Here is a 23,364-nt window from a genome sequence, read left to right as displayed (position 1 = left end):
AAATAGAGCTTTTATCAAAAGTTAATTAGATTATTTAAATTATTATCTCTAAAATTATACCATTATTAATAACCTAAATAATAAATAATTTTAAGTAACTGTATAAAAGGATAACATTAATTACAAACGTCATAAGCAAAAATATGGCGCTTAAGCGCTTTGTTACGTTTACATTGTAGGAATACATTTATGGCTAATTACGGTCTAATAAATTATTAATTAAGAACAGAGTAACAAAACGTTGCAATAAAAGGGAACAATGAAGTCCAATTCGTGTAGCAGTATTAAAAATTACATATGAATATTATTAGAATAAAGTTATTTATACAGGTAAGTCATAATTTCTTTTAGGATAATATTTTTATTTACACATGAAATAATTAACTAATAATGATAACACGTGCTAATATAATACCTATTTAAATCGACATATATTTAACATTATTTGATATCACATAATAAACTTTTTCTATACTTTCACTTTCATAGTAGGATTTAGGACTAACTAAACATTCTTACGAAATGACTCACAGTATGTCCAGTGTCCTCTAATTAATGCGGGCATTAAACTGCACAATTAATTACAATTGTTCACGCAACTTTGCACAACAGTTCATTAAAAACACCACGATTTCGTACTCGCTTTCGTGTATTGGGCTGTTTGCTCATCGTTTGTTTCATAAGTTTAAATAAAAAAAAATCTAAATAAAATAGTAATCTACGTCGAAAAAAAAAGTTGAATTGAAAAAGCACAGGCGCTAAAGGTGAGTTCGACTGCCGCGTTTTTGAGTAGTTTAGTGTTAAAATAAACATAATAGATTTTTAAAAACATTGGAATAAATTACAAAATTAATAGTAAATAATAATTAAAAAAAAAAAAAAAATGTTTACTATATTATAACATTAGTCGAGATGGCCTAGTGGTTAGAACGCGTGCATCTTAACCGATGATTTCGGGTTCAAACCCAGGCAGGCACCACTGAACTTTCATGTGCTTAATTTGTGTTTATAATTCATCTCGTGCTCGGCGGTGAAGGAAAACATCGTGAGGAAACCTGCATGTGTCTAATTTCAACGAAATTCTGCCACATGTGTATTCCGCCAACCCGCATTGGAGCAGCGTGGTGGAATATGCTCCAAACCTTCTCCTCAAAAGGAGAGGAGGCCTCTATCCCAGCAGTGGGACATTTCTTGTTATTTCACTATACTAAAATTAATAAAATATTTATAGGTCGGCAAATATCTCCCAATGAATTGTTACAAAATAATCTTACAAAGTGAGGATTTATTTATTTGTTATATCTTTACAGATTCTTGAGTATAAAATCAGTTTTTTCAAGCAAAATAAATAATATTACTTGTAACATTTTGACATCATTTTTATATATTCAAATTATATGTACAGATTTAAATAAACCTTTTAGATATACCCTGCAATTTGCTAAAAGCTCTGCTATATTCATTTATTTAATGCAGAATGTAAACAAAACTTGTAATATTTATCTATACTAATATTATGAAGAGTTAAATTTATTTGTTTGTATGTATTGGTTAAACTCTGGACTCAAAATCCAATTAAAAAAAAATTCACTGGTAAAAAGCTATATATTATGTCATGTGTAAATAAAAATATATCATAACTTGAACCCTCAAGACTGTAGAATTTTCTAAGATGTATAAAAGTATTGTAACATAATGAACTTCTTTTCCCTGCGTGCGATCCAATCTATTTATGATTAGCGCATTGTGTCTTTTCGTTCCATTTTCGTCTATTATTCGTCATGATCGTTCATATCCCTCCTCACACACTCCATCCATGTTTTCTTAGGCCGTCTCATCCCCTTCTTTCCTCTATGCTCCTCTCTTTGCTTCACATATCCATACCAACTCAAAATTAAGGTTATCTATGAATAGTTTTATAATTAATATTTTATTATTACAGGTGAACTGAATGTTGCCCACAATATGTCGTCCGGTTACGACGAGGGACCAGTATATTACAGGGAAATACAAAAGAATGCGTACCTTAAGAGGATCCCCAATGATATTAATTCTAGTAAAATCCGACCACTTGGACACAAGGTACTTTTAAGATAATTTTTATATATCAAAAAAGCTCAGCTTTTTGATAGACTTCTAAAGATTGGTTTTATATGTTGTATATTTAGTCCTAGTGACATATTGCAGCCACGGTTCATTCTAAAGGACTAGATAAGGAGTAATGGTAAATTAATAATATGTAAATCTCCCACTACTGGGCTAAGGGTTCCTGCGGTGTGCTTGTGGGGAAGATTTTTAGCTTATTCGACCACGCTGCTCCAATTCAGTTTGGTGGATACACATATGGCCGAATGGTACCTAAATTAGACACATGTAGGTTTCGTCACGCTTTCATTCACAACAAAGCACAAGATGACGCAACAAACACAAATAAAGCACATGAAAATTTAGTAGTACTTGCCCGGGTTCGAACCCGCAAACATTGGTTAAGATGCAAGTTCTAACACATTCTAAGTTGAACTAATGGTGTATGGTCATATTAAAGTATGCATGTGCTAGTCCAAATATTGTTAGATGTATGCTGGTTTTAGATACAGAAAATTCATACAAAAAGTCTAAGTTGTAGTCTTGACAATGTGTATGCAAAATTTTATGCTCAGTTGAGTACCTAAGACTTGATAACTGAATAAAGCTAAGCAAATAAACAATTTGTTTTACTTATTTATTTATTTATTTAATAAGTACACTAACAATATACATATTAATTGATGGTTTACACAACATCCAAAAAAAGAAAATCAACTTCTGATATGTACATCGATTACAAGTGTACATAACATTCACAGTGTATGGTGTCAACATGTAAAATAAAGTTTAAATTAAGTTGAAACTAAAATATATTATACAATTTTAAAAAAGATTATTGGCCTATGCTATCGTCGTTTACAAACACAATAACTACATATTATAAAAGAAAAACGAAAAACAAGGAATTTAACGCACTATTTAGCTGACAAGAAGTAATCCATGAGCTTTTTTTTAAAAGTAATGAAGCTATCATGAAATATGTCAATGCCATGTATAACTTTTGTCAATTCATTATGTTTAGCACATATGCGCACTATCGGAGCCAGTTTTCCAAGATGAGTTTTCGTGATAGGAGTATGGAATATTTATGTTTTACTTCAACTTGGTAGACTACAGCAATATTTAGTCTAACTACAGGTCCAAGGGACATAAAATCTAAGATCTCAAGGTTGATGGCGTCTTACCAATGAGTTATGTGATTGAGGGCGGACCTCTTACCATCAGGTAGCCCGTTCGCATGTCTGCCTACCTCAATCATAAAAAGAAACTTAATTTTGCATTTATGTATTTAGATACAATATTAAGCTTTTAAACGTCTTGTCTTATGAAGACAATATTATTTTAATTTCAGAAGCCACCTCTTAAACCAATGTGGACATTATTTTGTGTCCACAATGGAAGGACTCCGTTCCTGGAGCAGTACCCTGAACCGGACAGTCCCGCGACACTGGCACACCGACCGGCGTGGCGCGCCTGTCTCCGCAGCGCGAGACACGTGACGGCGAGCGTGAAGCCCCACGTGGGGGCGGAGTACGACTTCCTAGTCGATACAGATCATGGTCCTGTGAGGATGTTGGCACCAGATTGGTAAAAAATATTATAAAGATCTTGGAATTAGTATTTGTTGATACTCATACATCATTTTATTAGAGAAATAGAGTAACAATTGATTTTCTTGTTGGTTCTTCTCGTTGAGACCCAAATTCTGAGACGCTGGCTTTACATTTAATAGAGTTCTGTAAAATAAAGAAACAAAAATGCTTTTTAAGAGTAACACACTTTTTGCAACTTTATATACCACTTAGATGAAGTTTATTTTGATTATATAACTGCAATAATAATTTAAAATTATATGTGTAGCTTATTTAAGAATTATTTTTATGACTACCTAAGTTGTCGAGTAGTGTGTATACGGGTTTTCAAGGGGTTGATGTAGAAAAAGTCTTTAGTTGTCTTGGGTCTGTGTGTTTGTGGTGCCGTCGTTACTTCTGATTTTCCATAACACAAGTGCTTTAGCTACTTACATTGGGATCAGAGCAATGTATGTGAAGTTGTCCAAAATTTATTATTTATTTTATTCTTTTATAAAAATGTATCATTATTACATTCTGTTTTGAGTTGAGGAATAACTACATATAATTTAAAATGCGCACAAAAATATTTGATCTGACATCATTGCGGCTTTACCGAGTATAATAATGTATAATACGTCATGGTCCTTCGAGCCGGATTCAAGATTAAACTTAATAATTCAACAGGGAGTCGATGCAAGACTGGGTTTCCATACTTCGCGCGAAACTCCACGAACTGCGCATCGTGTCCCGCGGGGAGAACGTGTACGGAGCCCCGCCCGTCGCCCCGCCGGCACGAGCCGCCGCAAGGGACCCCACCTCGCCTCTACCGCCCACACCGCCCGTGCCACCCGACAGGTAACATTCCACTCAAACCTCTGCAACTACTTACCAATGATAAGTGGATGGTATCTACCCAGAGGGGCCTACACAAGTTCTTCTACCAAGTAAAAATAAATCAGCTTTTCCATACTCCTGTGACTGAAAAGCAGTGTCTGAAATCTCTCTGGGTAGATCAGATTGTTTGTGATGTCTGTATGCAACATGCAAGTTTCCTTACGATGTTTTCGTTTGCTACTCGGCATTGCTGAATTATAAATAAAAATCAAGTACAAATAAAATTAGTGATGGAAACACAGACCAGTAAATAAATATTAATTAAATTTCCAGGGTTCCAGGAATCGATTTAACTCCAATCACTCGTCCAACATTGGAAACCAATGAAAGCACACGAGAGAACTCGACCCCAACCCCCCAACCACCGACACCAACCATCCAACCGCCGACCATCCAACCCGTACCAGAAATCCCACCCACTCCCACATCACTTAATCCACAAGATATCCCGACCAGTACCACTCAAACATTCCCAAACACCTCGAGCCTCACCAACGTGACTTCACTGACGAATCTCTCGTCACAGGATACGGAAGTGGACATATCCAACTGGGAACCCTTCTCCCTTCCAAGTACAAGTCGTGATAACGAACCAAAGAAGGGTGTGGCTAAGATCTGCGGTCAGAATATTTGTTTGGACGACTCGCTGTTCAAGAGAAATGTAATCGATAGCGATGAGGAGTTCTTCAATGAGATTGATCGGATAAATGATTCGGACAGCTTTGATTTTAAACAAAGGGTTGTCGTTAATAACGGGGAAACTTTAAATAACGGAGAGAGGTTAGTAGTTATTCAAACTTAATAGTGTTAAGACGATTTCAAGCAACAATACTCATAATCGAAATATTGACATAGTTTGGCAGTCGAGCATATGGTCCTCCTGATGGTATGTGGTCACCACCGTCCATAGACAACGGCGCTGTAAGAAATATTAACCATTTATTGCATCGCCCATGCGCCACCAACCTTGGGAACTATGATGTTATGTCCCTTGTGCCTATAGTTACATTGGCTCGCTCACCTTCAAACCCAAACACAACAATAAACAGACTTGTTTTTGCATTTTTGAATATTAGTAAGTATGCCAGTAAATTTAAGTTCATTATTTGAAGCTTCAACAGCACAATGGTTTATGGTCTAGCGATGAAAAGTTGCAGGTTCGATCCTGACCCCTTAGGACATTGTTGTACCCACTAACTAAACAAAAGTGACGAAAGTTAAAAATACATTCATGCATATCAAATACTGAGGGTATTTTATTAAATACTGAGGGTTTTTAATATATGTAATTTTATCTTGAATTCCAGTGCGCCTCAAAGGTCGAACGTAACAGTGATACAAGTATCGAATAAGGGCCCCCCGCACACAGCGATACCGGTCCTGGGCCCCGAAACAGACGTATTCGATTTCGAATTCAAACAAAACCTCAGAATAACACCACAGGAGAATAAGACTAACTTCGTAAACATCGTGAACACGGAAACGACAAGCGACAATAGCTACGGTACCGTATTCGACAATCCCAACTCGGAATACGGGCACATAAGTTTGACGACAACTGTCAGTTTGACAGGACAAGACGTCAGCCCGGCCGTCAATACAGGCGTCAACGTGACAGCTGTCAACGGTGACAGAGACGTGACAGTTAATAGTGATGGACTTTATGAGAGATTGTGTCTGGCTTCTACGTCGAACGTAACAGCGTCGCCGTTGTCGATAAGGAGAATAAAAGCGGAGAAAGTCAGGAAATCATCTCTACCTAATCTAGATCACGTTGAATCGGACTACGAGTGTTTATTTCCTAATTCTAGTCAATCTGGCAACACTTTGAGTCAAACTAGTGCGGCAAGTTCAACGCAAAACGGCAGGACACATGAAGTTTCGAGGAATGTGGACTCTGTTTCGAGGGGTTTAAGGTCGAACGTTGAACGATCTCAAAGTCAGAACGCGTATGATATAGCGCCGAGACAGAGTGCAAGGAGAGATCCGAATAGCAGTCCGAAAAGAGAAACTAAAACTGGTAAGTTTTATTATTAAATAAATAATTAGTTGATAAATTTTCCCACCGCTGGACAAAAGTTGGGTCTATAAACATGATTTTTTTTACACAGTATCTTACATTACTTGGTGGTAGGGCTTTGTGCAAGGCCGCCTGCGTAGGTACCACCCACTCATCATATATTCTAGCATCACACAGCAACATTTAGTGTTGTTGTGTTCGGGTTTGAAGGGTGAGTGAGGCAGTAACTACAGGCAAAGGAACATAACATCTACAAGGAACATTCCCAAGGTTGGTTCCAATGGGTTTGCGCAAAGCCATGCTACCAAGTAAATAATTATATTATATGGGTATTCATTGTGAATTCGTAAATGACGTTTTAAATCGCAGCGATGTTGTCACCGAAAGTTTGGAAGTAAAATTAAAGTGTATATAAGTTTAGTGGAATAGTGTTGTATTAAAAATAGAGATATATTAGTCAAGAACTGTTTATAGTGCACGATATAACAGAGCTACTATTCACATCGCATTGAATTTAAGATTTGTGTAATGTTACTCCTCCTGCCATTGTAATATACACTACGTATTTATTATTATTTTTAGCTGTATAATCGATTAAAAACAAAAATGCTTTCAGAAAAGCCGGAAATGTCACAACCCAAGCCGATTTGGAAGAGGGGTCTGACAGAGCTGTCCTTATTGAGCAGGCTGCGAGGTATCGCACAGATTAAGAGACAAGAGAGTCCGACAAGGCAAGAGGAGGAACAGTAAGTCACCACAGATTATCCTGTTGATGATCATGATAATGGTGATGAAGTATTGACCGATCTCAAGGGAGACCGGCCAACTACCCAGGACATATTATAATGCACAAGTCTGTGCGCAAACACTGGTGCCCTCTCTATTCCCTAACTCTCATAATCCGATGGGACGGCGAATCTGACTCGACGAAAAGAGTTCAGACGCGGGACCAACGGCTTTACGTGCGCTGTGAGGCACGGGAGGGTGCACACTTCCAGATTCAGATCTCAGTCCGGCTGAGAATTTTTCGATAAATTTCCACTAGTAATGACACCAGGTAACTGCACAGAATTTACTAGAGGGTACAAGTTCTCATGATCCTCGTTTCGAAGCCTGTTCGTTCTGTCTATTAAGGATTTTTGACCTCTTCAGTATAAGCCGTGGTCCGGCCTCACCGGAAGCGCCCTGAGAGCGTACTCTGAGCCCTTCAGTGGGCTCTCAACATCCGGCAGAGTCAACTACGAACCGTATACCCGCCCGGTGTCTTTATAGAGGCCATTATGGCCAACAGCTACCGTCACTTTATTGTTTTATTCGTAAACATTAGAGTAGTGCAGCATCGTTACCATCTAGTGAGCTAGATGTTCATTGGTCCTTCGAGCCGGATGGACATAGAACTAATTTAATTATATTTTCAGACCGGTGACGTCACCCGCCAAAGTCGTCCACAGATCGCGTCCCGTGGGGAGAGTAGATAGCTTGAGGCGAAGGAGTAACTCTTTGACTAACTGTAAGTTGTTTTTTTTTATGAACTGGCTTCTTCAACTATCATTGTTATAAAAAAACTTAATTAATTACACATATAAAAATATGTTTAGTTTCTCTTGGGTTGATCAAATAAGATTCAATCGAGTTTTTTTCTGTGAATTAAAAAAAAAAATATTTATATAATCTTATCTTGATGGGCTTTATGCATTAGGGCTTTGTGCATTCCCATCTTGGTAGGTACCATCCACTCATCAGTTATTCAACCCCCAAACAACTGTACTCAATATTGCTGTGTTCTGATTTCAAGGGTGAGTTAGCCAGTGTAACTACAGGCACTAATGACATAACATCTTCGTTTCCAAGATCGGTGGCGTATTGGTGACGTAAGGAATGGTTAATATTTCTTACAGCGGCATTGTCTATAGACAATGGTGACCACTTACCATCAGGTGGCCCAAAAAAATATCTGTAGGTTGATAGCCCTTAGATATATCATAAAAAATAGTAATTGAAGATGTTAAGGATGTGTGCTCGTAGGTGTCGTCCCCACCGCGCCGTCGCTGCAGCCGCTGCGCGCACGTCAGGCGGCAGCACTGCGCGCGGAGCAAAGGCGCGGCGCGTGTGTGGCCACGGCAGTGCTTACGCGAGACGCGCCGCTGCTCTGCGAGTACGAACGACAAGTCTGGTCAGTGTATACAATCAATTTAAATCACATGTTGAGAAAACTTTGATCAATTGAGTATTACTCTATAATCGATTCTGTGAATGATAAAAAAGTGTGAGAGTTAGCGTTCGTTGATTTCCGTTCAGAATGAGCAATAATTCAATTGGTTTATTTAATTTCATCATCATCATCCTCCTGGCCTTATCCAAATTTTACTTGAGGTCGGTATACTATACTTGAGTATACACGTATTTAATTTATGTACCTAATCGAAGAGCGTAACTACTGAGGTTTCTGTAATTTCTTGGTAAAATCTATAATCCGAAGTAACGGTGACGATAAATGACTATCTACAAAGATTTCTCGCTAGAGCCTACTGGAATAAAATATATTTTTATTTGATACGCCATTATTTATGATCATCTTAAAATTTAAAATTTGGATAGAATGAGTGATAATAATGTTTGATTATTGTCTCTGTGCAGGGTGGCGCGTTGGGGCGGCGCGAGCGGCGGCGCGCGGGTGTGCGGGCGCGCGGGGGACCGCGTGGCGGCGCTGGGCGGCGTGCCGGCGCACTCGCTCGCGCACGCGCGCGGCCTGCTCAAGCACGCGCGCGGACGGGTGGGTGACGAGAAGGGGGGGGGGCGGTGTTGGTGTACGTACGGGGCACTCGCTTTTCTGTCCCTCGCGAAACAACGACAATAAAACGCCCTCGTGCAGGATTAGATGTCGTCGCAATCTAACTTCTAACCAAACCTTTAAATCGGACCCTGTATCATGTTACAGGTCGACCTGCTGTTCCATCGCGTCCCGCTCGCGAAGATATACTTGATAAACAAGAGGGAGGACGAGAGCCTGGGTGAGTGTCGGCTTATTGAAAACTGTATTACGGAAGTGAAAAGAGAAACTTCCGAGGTTCTTACCGGTTATTTTTGATAGAATCTATATTCTGAATAGGCTTTACATTCAATTTTATACTGTAACATTACGATACAAAAGTTTTGTCATGAGACTATTTGAATAAAGAATATTTCGATTGAAATAAAAAAAAAACAAATGAGTCATACGATCTGACATGCCATGATGATAAACGACATTAAAATTATAATCTCTTGGACATTGAGTTGGTACAAACTGTTAGATAATCGACGGTTTCCCCCGTGGCAGGTATCAAACTGGACGAGGAGTGCTGCATCGTGTCGGTGGAGCCGCAGTCGGCGGCGGGTCGCGCGGGCCTGCCCCCCCGCGGCCGCTGGGCGCTCACCGAGGTCAACAACCGACCCATCGACATCGTCAAGGTGACGTCACAATACTCATTGATTTTTAGAAAAGGAATGTGGGCTGACGTTAACTTGTCATCGCTGTCAATAGACATTGCACTTTATTACATAGTATAAAACAAAGTCGCTTACCGATGTCTGTCCGTATGTATGCTTAGATCTTTCAAATTACACAACGGATTTTGATGCGGTTTTTTTAATAGATGGATTGATTGAAGAGGAAAGTTTATATGTATAATACATGCACAATATAGTAGAGAAACACTGATAATTTTTGGAGGTTTCTAAAGTGATGTCGTAAATAAAGACATTAAAACGCAAGGACATGGCCTAACCCCATAGTTTGTATTGTCTTATGACTGAAAAACGTTGTAAGACATTCTGTGGTATATTTAGTGTCAGCATTGCACCCATAGGTAATATAAATCACTGGTAGGGCTTTATGCAAGCCTGTCTGGGTGGGTACGACCTATAGCCTATTCCAATGGAAGTAGGAAGAAGGATAATCTAACCTTAGATTAATGTATTTCATACGATTTGCTGATAACTCAGCTATATTGTGCACTAGTAAGAGTTTATGATTAATATATCTCTATTTATAATACACTTAACTATTTATATAATGAGCCGAGATGGCCCAGTGGTTAGAACGCGTGCATCTTAATCGATGATTTCGGGTTCAACCCAGGCAGGCACCACTGAATTTTCATGTGCTTAATTTGTGTTTATAATTCATCTCGTGCTCGGCGGTGAAGGAAAACATCGTGAGGAAACCTGCATGTGTCTAATTTCAACGAAATTCTGCCACATGTGTATTCCGCCCGCATTGGAGCAGCGTGGTGGAATATGCTCCAAACCTTCTCCTCAAAGGGAGAGGAGGCCTTTATCCCAGCAGTGGGACATTTACGGGCTGTAAATGCTAAAAAAAATTATATAATGATCATACACTCTACCAACAAACAAAAATACTCTGTATTGTTGCGTTTCGGTTTGAAGGGTGAGTGAGCCAGTGTAAATCCGTTAGGGAAATAATATTTCCGTACCCAATTAAAAAAAAAAAATTTTCAATTCTATTCAAAACTTCAAATTATTTATTAAATTAATTCTCCCTTCTTTTTTCCAGGGAGGAGACGAAGAAATGAATCGACTGGCGTCGCACGGGACAGAAGTGTCGCTCCTCATACAACCCGCTGCGCTCGTGAAGAAGATGAGGGCCGCCATCAAAGCCAGTAAACCTCTACTGTCTCTGAGATGAGAATCGTGTTCCGTAGCTAAGTTCGAACGGACAGACATACACTGTCAATGCAGCTGCTACATAGACTGACTTAATAAACACTTTAATGTATATTTTATATAATATAATGAACTTTTGAGACTTTTACATATTGTATAGAACTCTGTTGAGACTAGGTTTACTTGTAATGGCAGTGTTTTGAATATGGCAGCTAATTTCAGCCATATTGCATCGCAATAAGTACATAATGTTTTCGTATGGAGGGTAGATAGGGGGGACTGTTAGTTGCCGCGAGTTTATGGATTTGTTTCGAACAATTTTGTTTTAATTTAAATATCAATTCTATCGAACAAAATTGAGCGTCAATTGCACAATGATTTCTGGTCTGGCGATGTAAAAAGTCTCAGGATCGATCCTGACCCTTTGGGCTATTCTCGTCCCAACTCCTAACACAAGCGATAAGCTTAAAAGGAGCATTGTAATGGAAATATTACTGATTCCTAAATTAATATGACGCATAGCTATTATATTCTTAACAAAAAAAATAGCAACGAGTCATCTCCTAACCACTGTGTTATTATAGAGGAATGACAAAATTTGTTTTATCTAGCACAGGGCTGTCCAATACACGGCCCGCAGCCTCTGTATCTTATATTGACGAAGTGACTTTTGAATTTGTGCACCGTTTTGTAGATGTGTTACAGAACTATCGTTTGTTAACCTCGAAAACTATTCAGGATATCGATACTATCGTTTTGATCAATACTATCCATACTATCGATATCCATGAGCAATACTATCGATAGACTCATCACTATCGCTTACACCTAAACTATCGATAGTGGACTATCAATATGCAACACTGTTTTGCAGATTTTAATTGTATATGGGCTGGACAGTCTTGATCTAGTCCAACGGATATTAGGAATGAAACCTTCGAGAGTGTTATGTAGCGCTACACCCTGTTCAAGTTAGCTTGAGCTTTTTGCCAGACGGGCTAGTGATGGGAAATAGAAAATATAACATATATAACAGTCGATGGAACGATGGAATGCGTAATTCAAATTAGAATTCAATTTTTTTAACTCATTTTTCTAAAAAGAGTTATACCAGCTAAAGTGACCCCAACCAAAAGGACCCCCGTTCGTAACAATAACTTAACAATGATCTTTAATAAGGATTGTTGTAATCGATATTTGTAGCAGTTACCGCCTGTTATTCGCGTCCCTACCGTCCGACCGATGTAACATTGTAAAAGCGTCTATTATTTTCAGTGTTTCTATTTAAATTTTACTTTGAAGCAATAATATATAATAGAAAAAGTCTTAAAATTTTCGGATAACGCTCGAATCTTTAGGAACTTTTGTATTATATATAATTTTTAAATTCATTAAATTAAGAAAATAATATGTTAAAATTAGTGAAAAAATTACATCTGTCAAAAAGATATATTGTCAAGCTATCTTGTACAGGGTACAGACACAATGAAATTAATATCTTATTAGCATTTGGGACAAATGTTTTTTTTCTTTGTACCTCAATAAAGGTTAGTGGATGGAAAGCATATAATACGATCGGATTTAACATATCTTTTTAATAAATAGATGAATAAAAAATATAAAAACTTTTTTTTAAAGTTCATTCCATTGATAAGATTTAGATCTCGAAATTGAATTAGTTTTATTGGAAGAAATGTACGTATTTACCCATGTATAGTTGTAAGTTTGTGATTTTACACGAATATTTATATATAGTCGACGTCACGGTTCGTCGCATCGATTTTAATAAATAAATGTTATTGAAATTTTTGTCTTTTTATTTTTACTTAAAATGAAAATGCCCTAGTGGAGGTCATAGGTCATTTTCACTATTCCCGCCAAATATTTAAGATGCCATATGATATACAAGAATGTATGTATTCGTGTTTAAATAAAATCGTTCCATTTACAGCTGAGCCGAGATGGCCCAGTGGTTAGAACGCGTGCATCTTAACCGATGATTTCGGGTTCAAACCCAGGCAGGCACCACTGAAATTTCATGTGCTTAATTGTTGTTTATAATTCATCTCGTGTTCGGCGGTGAATGAAAACATCGTGAGGAAACCTGCATGTGTCTAATTTCAACGAAATTCTGCCACATGTGTATTCCGCCAACCCGCATTGGAGCAGCGTGGTGGAATATGCTCCAAACCTTCTCCTCAAAGGGAGATGAGGCCTTTATCCCAGCAGTGGGACATTTACGGGCTGCTAATGTAATGATGTATGTAATTTACAGCTGCGTTCGTCCTTAATTTTGTAGACCTACGTTATTTAATTTCTTTAAACTCTAAAAAAATTAAATTAATGCTTATCCTCGTAACAAAAAAATAGAATTCATTCTAATTTTCGTCAATTCAAGAGATTTAAAAATAATTTTGTTTTTATTACGATGTACCACAAAAACTTTAATAATATTGTATAATTTAATTGTAATTGAACTCTGCTTTTATATCATACAAAATCCATACACGGTACACATGAAAACACGCGTTTCTATTTAATCTATACATATAATAAAATTGGAGTGTCTGTTTGTAATATTAAAATAACCCAATTTTACTAAATGCATATGTATGTATACACGGTACATATACCAAAATAACATTTTTTTATAATTTTTGTCTGTCTGTCTGTTTGTTTTGACTAATCTCTGGAACGGCTAAGCCGAATTCGACGGGACTTTCACTGGGAGATAGCGGATGTAATAAGGAGTAACTTAGGCTACTTATATTTTAGAATTATATATAGAATAAAAATAAAATCACGCTACAATATCCAAATAACTTAAGTTCAAACAACGCGCACGAAGTCGCAGGCACAGCTACTGAATACATATAAAAAAAATAAGAAACATTGTTTTTTTTTTTAATTTATTCTATGCATATGGTGCTGCTGTTTGAGTTCACAAAAATGTACAACTACTAATATTATAAAGCTTAATCCGCGCCCTATGAGAATGGGATGGAAAAGTATATCATAAATGACAGTTCTCGAGGGAAAGAACGTTAGCAAAGAATTTCTGGACAAAAAATATTCAACTCTGGCAAAACTAAGAAGTTTATGATTTTTTAACGGATAGCTGCAGGTAATTCTTTTATATTGATTTACATAAAAAAAATATTTGCATCAAGCTCGCATGCTTGATTATATTTAAATAAAAGTTTATTAATCATGCCTGCGTGGAACGGTGGCAAAAATGCAAGCAGCATTAATATAGTACTTGAAAAGACACGTGAATAAAGATATACAAAAGAAATACGGCAGTTAATCTTTGTTGTTGACTCGTATAAATGCATTATGCAATTGTTCTCGGACGAATACTGACCTTGAGCTTTGACTTTGAGTTGGAGAGTTGGCCCCCGGTCAACAAACATTCTGTAACTAATTTTCCTGTATTTCTCGTAATTGACTTTTTAAAATGTCACCTCTCTTTATTAATTATTATTGTAATCACTAAATTATCGTATAGTCATAGCTTTCTAAAATATTGCAATTAACAAATTATGTTTTTCAGGGCGGATTTTCCACACTAACAAGTTTTGGAGTTTCCTGATGGAATTACTATAGTGGGCGAATCATGCGTCTCTCAGTCATAAAAGGTCTATCCCATTTTAATAGAATTACTTTATATTGAGTTAAATTAAAATTGACGTAATCTTGGTGTACTTATATTTAAAATAAAAATGTCAAAAAAACGCGCCAAAAAAAACCACGCAGTGTGTCTCCGATAAATAATTAGTGGGCTATCTAGACACGCGGTAGCGTGTCAGCCAAGTTCTAGTAACAGAACTGGCGTGCAGCACCGTGTGTAATATTACACGAACCATTTGGAGCCACTTTTGACCTCCTCATAACTCAAAAACTATTTGACATAAATGTGTCAAATTTGGCTCATATATTGAGACTCGCGAGATACATATTGAGTGTTCCAAATTTCATAAACGCATTTCAAATGGTTATTTAGATATTAACGTCTAAAAATCGACATTTTTATCACTGACTGACCTATAGATCAAAACTATAACCTACTTCCAGGTGACCTAGAAAGTTGAAATTTGGCATGCAGGTAGATAATTAGGCCAATATAAAGGAAAAAATCTGAAACTGGTAATTTTTTATCATTTTATTATAATTTTTCATTTTATTGGGTCTATAGGAACACTTATATACTTAGTTCCTGTAATAACTGTAATAAAAAAATGATGTAAGAACCAGCAATCAAAACTTATGACAGAATATATAAGAAGTTGAATGCCACCCTTAAGTTTTTTAAATCCAAATATTTTAATGAATATAGCCGACTTTCGTATTTATTACGTTATTAACTAGCATTTAGCGCACATCAATGGTGTAAAATCATTATACTTAAAAAAATAATAATAATAGGCATTTCGGTACAGGGCGCGCGACGCGACGCCGGAGCAGCGGGATAGGAGCGTTGCGATTAAACCTTAACGCGGACGTGTCTGAGCGAGTGGCAGCCGCGCTCATAAGAATTTTTTCAATGCCTTCCGATGGAAGCTACCTAGTCTATTCGACTGCATATTTTTTGTTTGAGTATACTAGTATACAACAATAAAATAGGTTTCGTGAGACTGTAGTAGAGTATGTATAGCGTAACTGGAATGATTTAAGTTTGTACTCTAGCGCTACAAACGTTGATCCTTACTCTATATTAAGTAAAGAGCAGGCTTACGTTGGCCTATACTATAATTCGTATATGAGAACTAGCCAAGTCAGACCTTAGGCAACAATATATTACCCCAAGATATAAGAAGAAATGATATTTTATGTAGTTATAAATAAATTGCAGAAAGGACTATTTAACTTGGCACAAATTTAGATCTCACTTCTTTTGACGTTGAAGACAACAACCAAGGTATATATCATAATATTAAACTTGGCTCTCATTTTTACATTTATGTTTTTGATGGGATTTTTATTTACATAAGTCTCTATTAATATATTTTTGGTATAAATAGGAATGAAATTTAAAGAAAATGCTTGAATAAATCGTTTAATTAATTACAATAATGTATACAGATTATTTATCACTGGTAAATTGTCAATTATCATAATATAAAAATATAATTGGCATTTTGTAATTTGATCTTGAATTCAAAAATCATCATTAATAAAAAAAGTGTATAGAAACGACAGTGGCCATATTTGAAATATTCTTATAACAAAAAAATAGGCCTAAGGAAGATTCATACAGAGTAACGTAGACATTTTCATTTCTTTGAAAGTCAAGGAAAACTCTTTCAACTAATTTCTTAAACAAAACTATTTGAAAAAAAGGTGAAAAGGTAATCGCTAATAAATGAAATTTAATTACCAATTTTATAAAATGTTTACAATTTATTACATTATATAATATTAACCCCAATTTAAGCCAATTTACACGTATATATGTAGGATAATTAAAAAATATATTTATTTTATACTAAGCATTATAAATGTTACTTTAGACTAATCTTAGGCCGTATGAATGTTAATTGGTGCCATAAATTATTAAAGTGATTAAATTTAAAAAGATATTGCAATAAGTAACTTTGACATTTTATATTTCCATAAGCATTCCTTATTAAATTAACATTCAATCATAAATTTATGTTTTTTATTAATTTATAATTATAAAGATTAGATTTTGAAGCAATTTACTATCATGAGTCATGACTGTATTTTTAATAAATTATATTTGAAAATTATTCATAAAATTTTACGTGTCCGTATTTTGATACCATCTTGAATTTCATTAAAAAAACTAGTTATTTAGACTAGTTTTTTAAGTTATATATTAATGATCCTACATATATATTTATAAAAGTAAGCACAGTATTAAACATCGTATGTGAACTGTCGTTTAGTAAAATATATACATATATGTCGCAGATGCCATCTATTGTTTTATCTGACATTTAGAAGAATGACAATATGTATATAATTAAAAACAGAGAAGCAAAGCTGTACCATGAATTTTAAAATGTAATCACAATATTCATAAACATTTCTTTGTTATCTGTATCCATCATAACTAAAACATTTCATATTTGGCACAAATACAAAACTCACTTGCCTATCAATTTGATTCAGATATTAAAAAAAAAGATGGTTATGTCAGTTTGACTTTGACTTGTAAGGCAAGAAAAACCGACAAAATGGGGATGATATGCGTAATAAAGGAGGGGAGTATAAATAAAGATAGAAATTAATTACAACTCACTGAGAGTCCACATACGATAAATTAATACACTTTACATTTTAATAATATATTTTAGTATTTAGTTAACAATTATTAAGGCATTGTTTTATTAATCAATACAATTGACTTTAAAAGCGTAAGTTTAGTGATCAGTTTGATTATAACTTGCACGAATTATAAACAAACATCGCTTGTATTTGTAAAGGTTAATTACTGACTTACTTGCTGAATCTTGAAGAACCATATTCGTTATGTATCTTCGATGATGTTTTACTATGAATATTTAGTTTACGTTGGTAATAATTTTTAGCGTTTCGTTTACGATTCGTACAATTTATATTTTAAAAGATTAAATATACTTTAAGCAACGCAACAGTTTCAATAGTAATCATAGAAGCTCACATTTCACAATAATATATTATTTAACCTAAAAAATACAAATTATTTTATAATTATATTGTGCTAAGAAACTTTAATATTAAAATGATTATTATTACTAGAAATTAAAATGTTATTTCTAGACTTTACAAAACATCTTATTATTAGGTGGAAAGGACATTTACACAAACAGATGGTCTAAAATAAACTATTTTTTTTTTCTCTATGCTATAATTTAGAGGTAAGGAGACGTGTCTTTGTGTATAAAAAGTGTTCCTCAAAATGTATGAAATTTAAGCGCAACTAATGTTAGAGGAATTGGAGAAACACGCTAATACGAATACGGTAGAGTATAACGAACTTCGAAATAGAAAGATGGGCATTCGCCATAAAAATAAATTTTCATAAAAAAAAATATATTACAATTTGAAGGACATTTTTTTTTGCACAAATATAGACGTCCTTACCTCTGCATTATACAACAGTTATAAATCGGTAAAGTTGAATAAAAGCAACATGACGATTAATATCACATTCAAAGACGGCGTCGTATTTGTTCAGTAAATTACAAATGACACGACTTATGTTCTTAGTTCTTAAGTAACGTTGAAAATGTTATAATATTCTATAATTATTATTTATCAATCAAACGAATATATATAATATATCCATAAAATTAATTAATAAGTAAGAACGTATTCAGAAAAATTATGTGAAAAAAAAATTGAGGCTGTATGAAGTTCGCCTTTTCCAAGAAGAAAAGAATTTAAGAAAAAGTTTGTTTTGTAATATCTAGAAATAAAATGTCAGTAAAACTAAATATAAGAATAGAAATACAAAAGCGTGATAAAAATGGAGTGTAATGGAAGATATATTAATAAAACTAATAAATAATACAGAATAAGTACAGAAGTGGCTAACATACTTTGATGGTAAATGTAAAAAAATATATGATATATGTATACATATTCGAAATATAAAATACTATTCCATTATTGATTTCAATTATTCGAAATAAATTCGGTATATTCTTTAAACCTAACAAAAACTTTGCATTAAATAAAACGACATTGACACAAAATGTCAAAATTCCCGCTCTTTTGCATATCAATTCTGTCCCAGATTATAAAAAAGAAATACTTTAACTTACCCGAGTCAAAAAAAGTAGTAAAAATTAATTCTATACCGTTAATATAAGTAATGGTAACACGATTTAAAACCTTTCTACACTACGCCTTATTCGAATCTTTTAAATTTTGCTCGCGTTTTCGCCTCCTATAAATAAACGGGACGAACGCCCACAAACTCGCTCCGAATATTAAAATAAACCCAAGGGTGACGAATAAGGATTTATATGATTTCGTACGTTCGAACCACAGACCACAGACAGGCGGTCCAACAAGCTGCAATATACCGTTCACGAATAAACTTATTCCATAGGATGACATAAGCCGTTCTGTACCTAACATCTCCGTCATAACTAGGGCCGTGACTCCTACATTTATACCGGAAGCGATACCGAATACACAACAAAACGCACTAATTGCCGAATAAGTTGAAACCAACGGTATCAAAGCGAGGCTTATTCCCGACAACAGCAGACCGGTTATAAAAAAATAACGCTTAGGCGTCAAAACGACATCGGACAGCGCGGACCCACCTATCCTACCGACCAGATCTAACGCTGAAATTATCGATAGCAAATACGCGCCGAGAGATTTATCGAAGCCACATTCTTGAGCATAAGAGGGCACCAATATTATGAAATTTGTGTACGAAATCGCGCACGTGCAATTGGATATAAGTATGACAAGATAGATCGGATCTTTTAACAGTTGAACATCGAAGTATTTACTGGGTTCTTTTTTCGAATCGTCGTCTTTTTTGCATCCGCAGCAATAACTTATCGGCGCTAGGCTGTCTGTTACTGATTTTAAGCTGAATTGAGACGCGAATTCGCTCGGTTTCTCGAAAGCAGACAGCGTCGATCCATGAAACGGAGTTGACATGTATTGGAAGCTCGACGTTGAAGGGCTGCGTTTGGGCGTCTTCGGTACCAGCAATTTCTTACTGAACGCTTCCGTCGAATTGACTCTACTGGTCTTCCCCTCTGGAACTGATTCGAGGAGCGACGGATTACTGGGCAGATGGTTTGATATTTTACTCGAGATGTGCTGCAGGCCGTGTTTCGATGTCGCGGGCGTGGATATTTTACGAGTTCTTTGGTTTTCGAACTGGGAGACTAGGGCAGCGCTTGCTGAACGCACGAAATCGCCTTTACTTGGCGAAAATCGCTCGTCTAAAGCGGCATTCGAGCGTTGTTTGAAGTTTGGGGGCGAACCATTATGGTACGTATCCATTTCCGCATTATCTTCTGGTGTAAGAATTAATTTTGGGTTCGCGTCATGTAGCGTTTCTTCTAATTCATTCGGATCCTCTTCCACGAACGGTTCCAGCTGGAAAATAAAATTGATTACTGTTGTAAAAATGTTATTAGAATCTATCAGTATTCACAGAAGCGTTTGTCCTGACTGACTTTCAACAGCCGAAAGTCTAGAAAGCAGATATTTGGACTACTTTATTTTGTAACGTAAGTATCCGCTATGGAATAATTTTTGGAGAGTATTTTCGACAAGAAAAGATTACTCTTACGAAGTCGAGATGGGCTTTTAGTAAATAAAATATTATCAATATGACCTCCTCTTACATCTAAACTATGAGCCTTTTGTATGTAAGAATTGTATACAACGTTACGAAAATCTACTTGGTGGTAGGGCTTTGTGCAAGCCCGTCTGGGTAGGTATCACCCACTGATCAGATAGTCTACCTAACAGCAGTACTCAGAATTGTTGTGTTCCGCTGTGAGGGTGAACGAGCCAGTGTAACTACAGGCACAAGGGACGTAACATCTTAGTATCCAAAGTTAGTGACGCATTGGTTAATATCTCTTCCATTGTCTATGGACGGTGATTTTTTATTTCATATTTTATTAGAAAATTATTTATTTGATTTATGAGTCCCCAACAAAATACACATTATTAAACTTAAACTATATAAGGGTTACAAGTTGCTCCTTCAATTATAAGATACCAGAGCAAGCACAATTTAAGCAAAAAAAGATTTAAACGCAATTACGAGAAATAGTGAAAATATTAAACATAGCGGTAAAAATCAATTATAAATTAAAAACTTAAATTTAAGTGTGAGCTTATTCATTAAACAATTTTTGTATGATGATTTTGGGATGTTGAAGGTTCACTTGTGACACACATATTTTGCCTTCCTCGAGAATCAAAGTCAAAGTCAAAAATCTTTATTCAATATGGATGGTGTTACACTTGCTTATTGACAGTCAAAAATCGACCACCGGTTCGGAAATTAATACCTCAGACCTGAGAAGAACCAGCGAGAAAAACTCAACGGGATATCTTTTTTTTTTTAAATGTCTGCCGTTATCAAATTCAATTACATTATAACAGAAAGAGCCGAGATGGCCCCGTGGTTAGATGTGCATCTTAACCGATGATTTCTGGTTCAAACCCAGGCAAGCACCACTGAATTTTCATGTGTTTAATTTGTGTTATATTATTCTCGGTGAAGGAAAAAATCTAATTTCAAATTGTGTAAATCGTTGTGTCTAATTTCAACGAAATTCTGCCACATGTGTATTCCTCCACCCGCATTGGAGCAGCGAGGTGGAATATGCTACAAAACCTTCTCCTCAAAGGGAGAGGAGGCCCGCAGTGGGGGAAATTTCCAGGCTGTTAATGTAATAACAGAAATTGATAACTTAAAACGCCTTTATACATATATCGATCAAATCGTTTATATATATAAACTATACCAATATTACAAGTTGGTACAATTAGTTTGTTTGTACGAGCTGATTCTGGAAACGTTTTCATTGATAGAAAGCTTCCTTATTCCTGAGTGCTATCATTACATAGTATAAAACAAAGTCGCTTGCCGCTCTGTCCCTGTGTATGCTTGGATCTTTAAAATCACACAACGGATTTTGATGCGGTTTTTCTTAATAGAAAGATTGATTCAAGAGAAAGGTTTAAATGTATAATACATGCACAATATAGTAGAGAAACACTGATAATTTTAGAGCTTGATGTCGTAAATAAACACATTTTATGCGCTTACATTGCAAATGACGGCTCAACCCTACGAGATAGATCAAAATAATGTACTACAGTATTGCACACCTTAAAAAGGTCTTCAAAAAAGTCCCCCATAGTATATGTCTATCTCTAAGGGATATCCCACAATAACAATATTTGATTCTTTACTTTTTACGAGATATAATGGCTTTTGTAGGAAGCGATTTTAAACAATACAGCATCAATCCTTATCCAATTAAGTACCTTAAATACATTGTGCATTTAATACAGATCGATACCCTACATAATGTAATTTAAATAAATATTTTGCAGGGACATAGCGGTTTGTATTGTCTAACGACTGAAAAACTGTGAACGTTGTAAGACATTCTGTAGTATATATAGTATCAGCATTGCACGCGTGCGAAGCTGGGGCGGGTTGCTAGTTATATCTTACAATTTTCTTTACTAATGACAATCAACTTTGAATTAACAAACTATTTGTTTTACTTTTTGGTATATAACACTTTCCCAAAGACGTTTTAAAGGAGACACGAGGCGTAACACTATAGGATTTGGACTTCTGAATGCCCAAAAGCCTGATGGCAACAAAACAGTAAAATAGGTCTCTCCTTTCGAGTTGAAGGTTTGGAACGAATTTGACCTCGTTACTTCAACGCGGGTTGGATTCATTTGTAAACAATGTGCTTGTGATTTTATCGACATTATATATTGTTGGAAATACTTATTTATGTAGTTATATTTATATTTTAATTATATATTTAATTTATTCATATTTTGTTTTTGCATCCGATTTCATTAAAGTCTAATCGATTTCTGAACGTCATTCGTATGGCTTTAAAAAATAATACAAGATGATTTCCCGCGCAAAATCATTATTAAAAAATAAAAAAAAAACAAAAGAAAGTCGCGCATGGAATGACAATAGATACATTTTTGTTTATTGGACATTTAACTTCGGAACTATAATATTTTTCAAATAAAACAAATAATAAATAGATATTCAGTGTACTGGTGTATTTATTAATATTAAATTGTAACCCTAATAATATATGTATTTATGGCATTTTAAGACCAAACATAAAAAACAAATCAAATACATTTATCAACTTGCCACAGGACATATATTTTTTTATTTCATTAATTTACAACATCCCGTAACATTACTTATAATTCGTTATTTTATTATTCGTCTATTTATTTTCTCGATAACTTATCAGCCTTGTGTTAACGAGTATTTTTCGTCGTTTTATGTATTGTAATGACGTTGGCGTCACACTGTATTATTAAAAGAATTTACTGGAGCCGAGATAGCCGAGTAGAGAGATGGTTAGAACGCATCTTAACCGATGATTACGGGTTCAAGCCCAAGCA

General features: G+C 35.4%; 2 protein-coding genes across 3 annotated transcripts in view; one reads left to right on the top strand and one right to left on the bottom strand.

Moving 5' to 3' along the window:
• The first annotated feature begins 151 nt into the window (after positions 1-151).
• Positions 152-12,316, top strand: LOC125075168. Its single transcript, XM_047686792.1, has 13 exons — positions 152-330; positions 1,943-2,082; positions 3,440-3,675; positions 4,347-4,517; positions 4,830-5,336; positions 5,864-6,576; positions 7,193-7,322; positions 7,995-8,086; positions 8,602-8,749; positions 9,214-9,349; positions 9,515-9,587; positions 9,896-10,026; positions 11,132-12,316. Exons 2-13 carry the CDS (start codon positions 1,966-1,968, stop codon positions 11,261-11,263), a joined length of 2,586 nt encoding a protein of 861 aa, XP_047542748.1. The 5' UTR covers positions 152-330; positions 1,943-1,965; the 3' UTR covers positions 11,264-12,316.
• A 3,967-nt stretch (positions 12,317-16,283) lies between these two features.
• LOC125075170 (monocarboxylate transporter 12) overlaps positions 16,284-23,364 on the bottom strand; it is a 53,828-nt gene continuing 46,747 nt past the window's right edge. Inside the window, exon 9 of one of the 2 annotated variants that reach the window (XM_047686796.1) lies at positions 16,284-20,320. In XM_047686796.1, coding sequence (XP_047542752.1) covers positions 19,093-20,320 — 1,228 coding nt within the window. In that variant the 3' untranslated portion in view covers positions 16,284-19,092. The remainder of the gene's footprint in view (positions 20,321-23,364) is intronic. The other variant, XM_047686795.1, reaches the window with a different exon arrangement.

The sequence above is a fragment of the Vanessa atalanta genome, chromosome 30 (genome assembly GCF_905147765.1).
Source record: "Vanessa atalanta chromosome 30, ilVanAtal1.2, whole genome shotgun sequence".
NCBI classification, from domain to species: Eukaryota; Metazoa; Arthropoda; class Insecta; order Lepidoptera; family Nymphalidae; genus Vanessa; species Vanessa atalanta.
The sequence above is the reverse complement of the archived record's forward strand: the minus strand, read 5'-3'. Positions and strand labels throughout refer to the sequence as shown.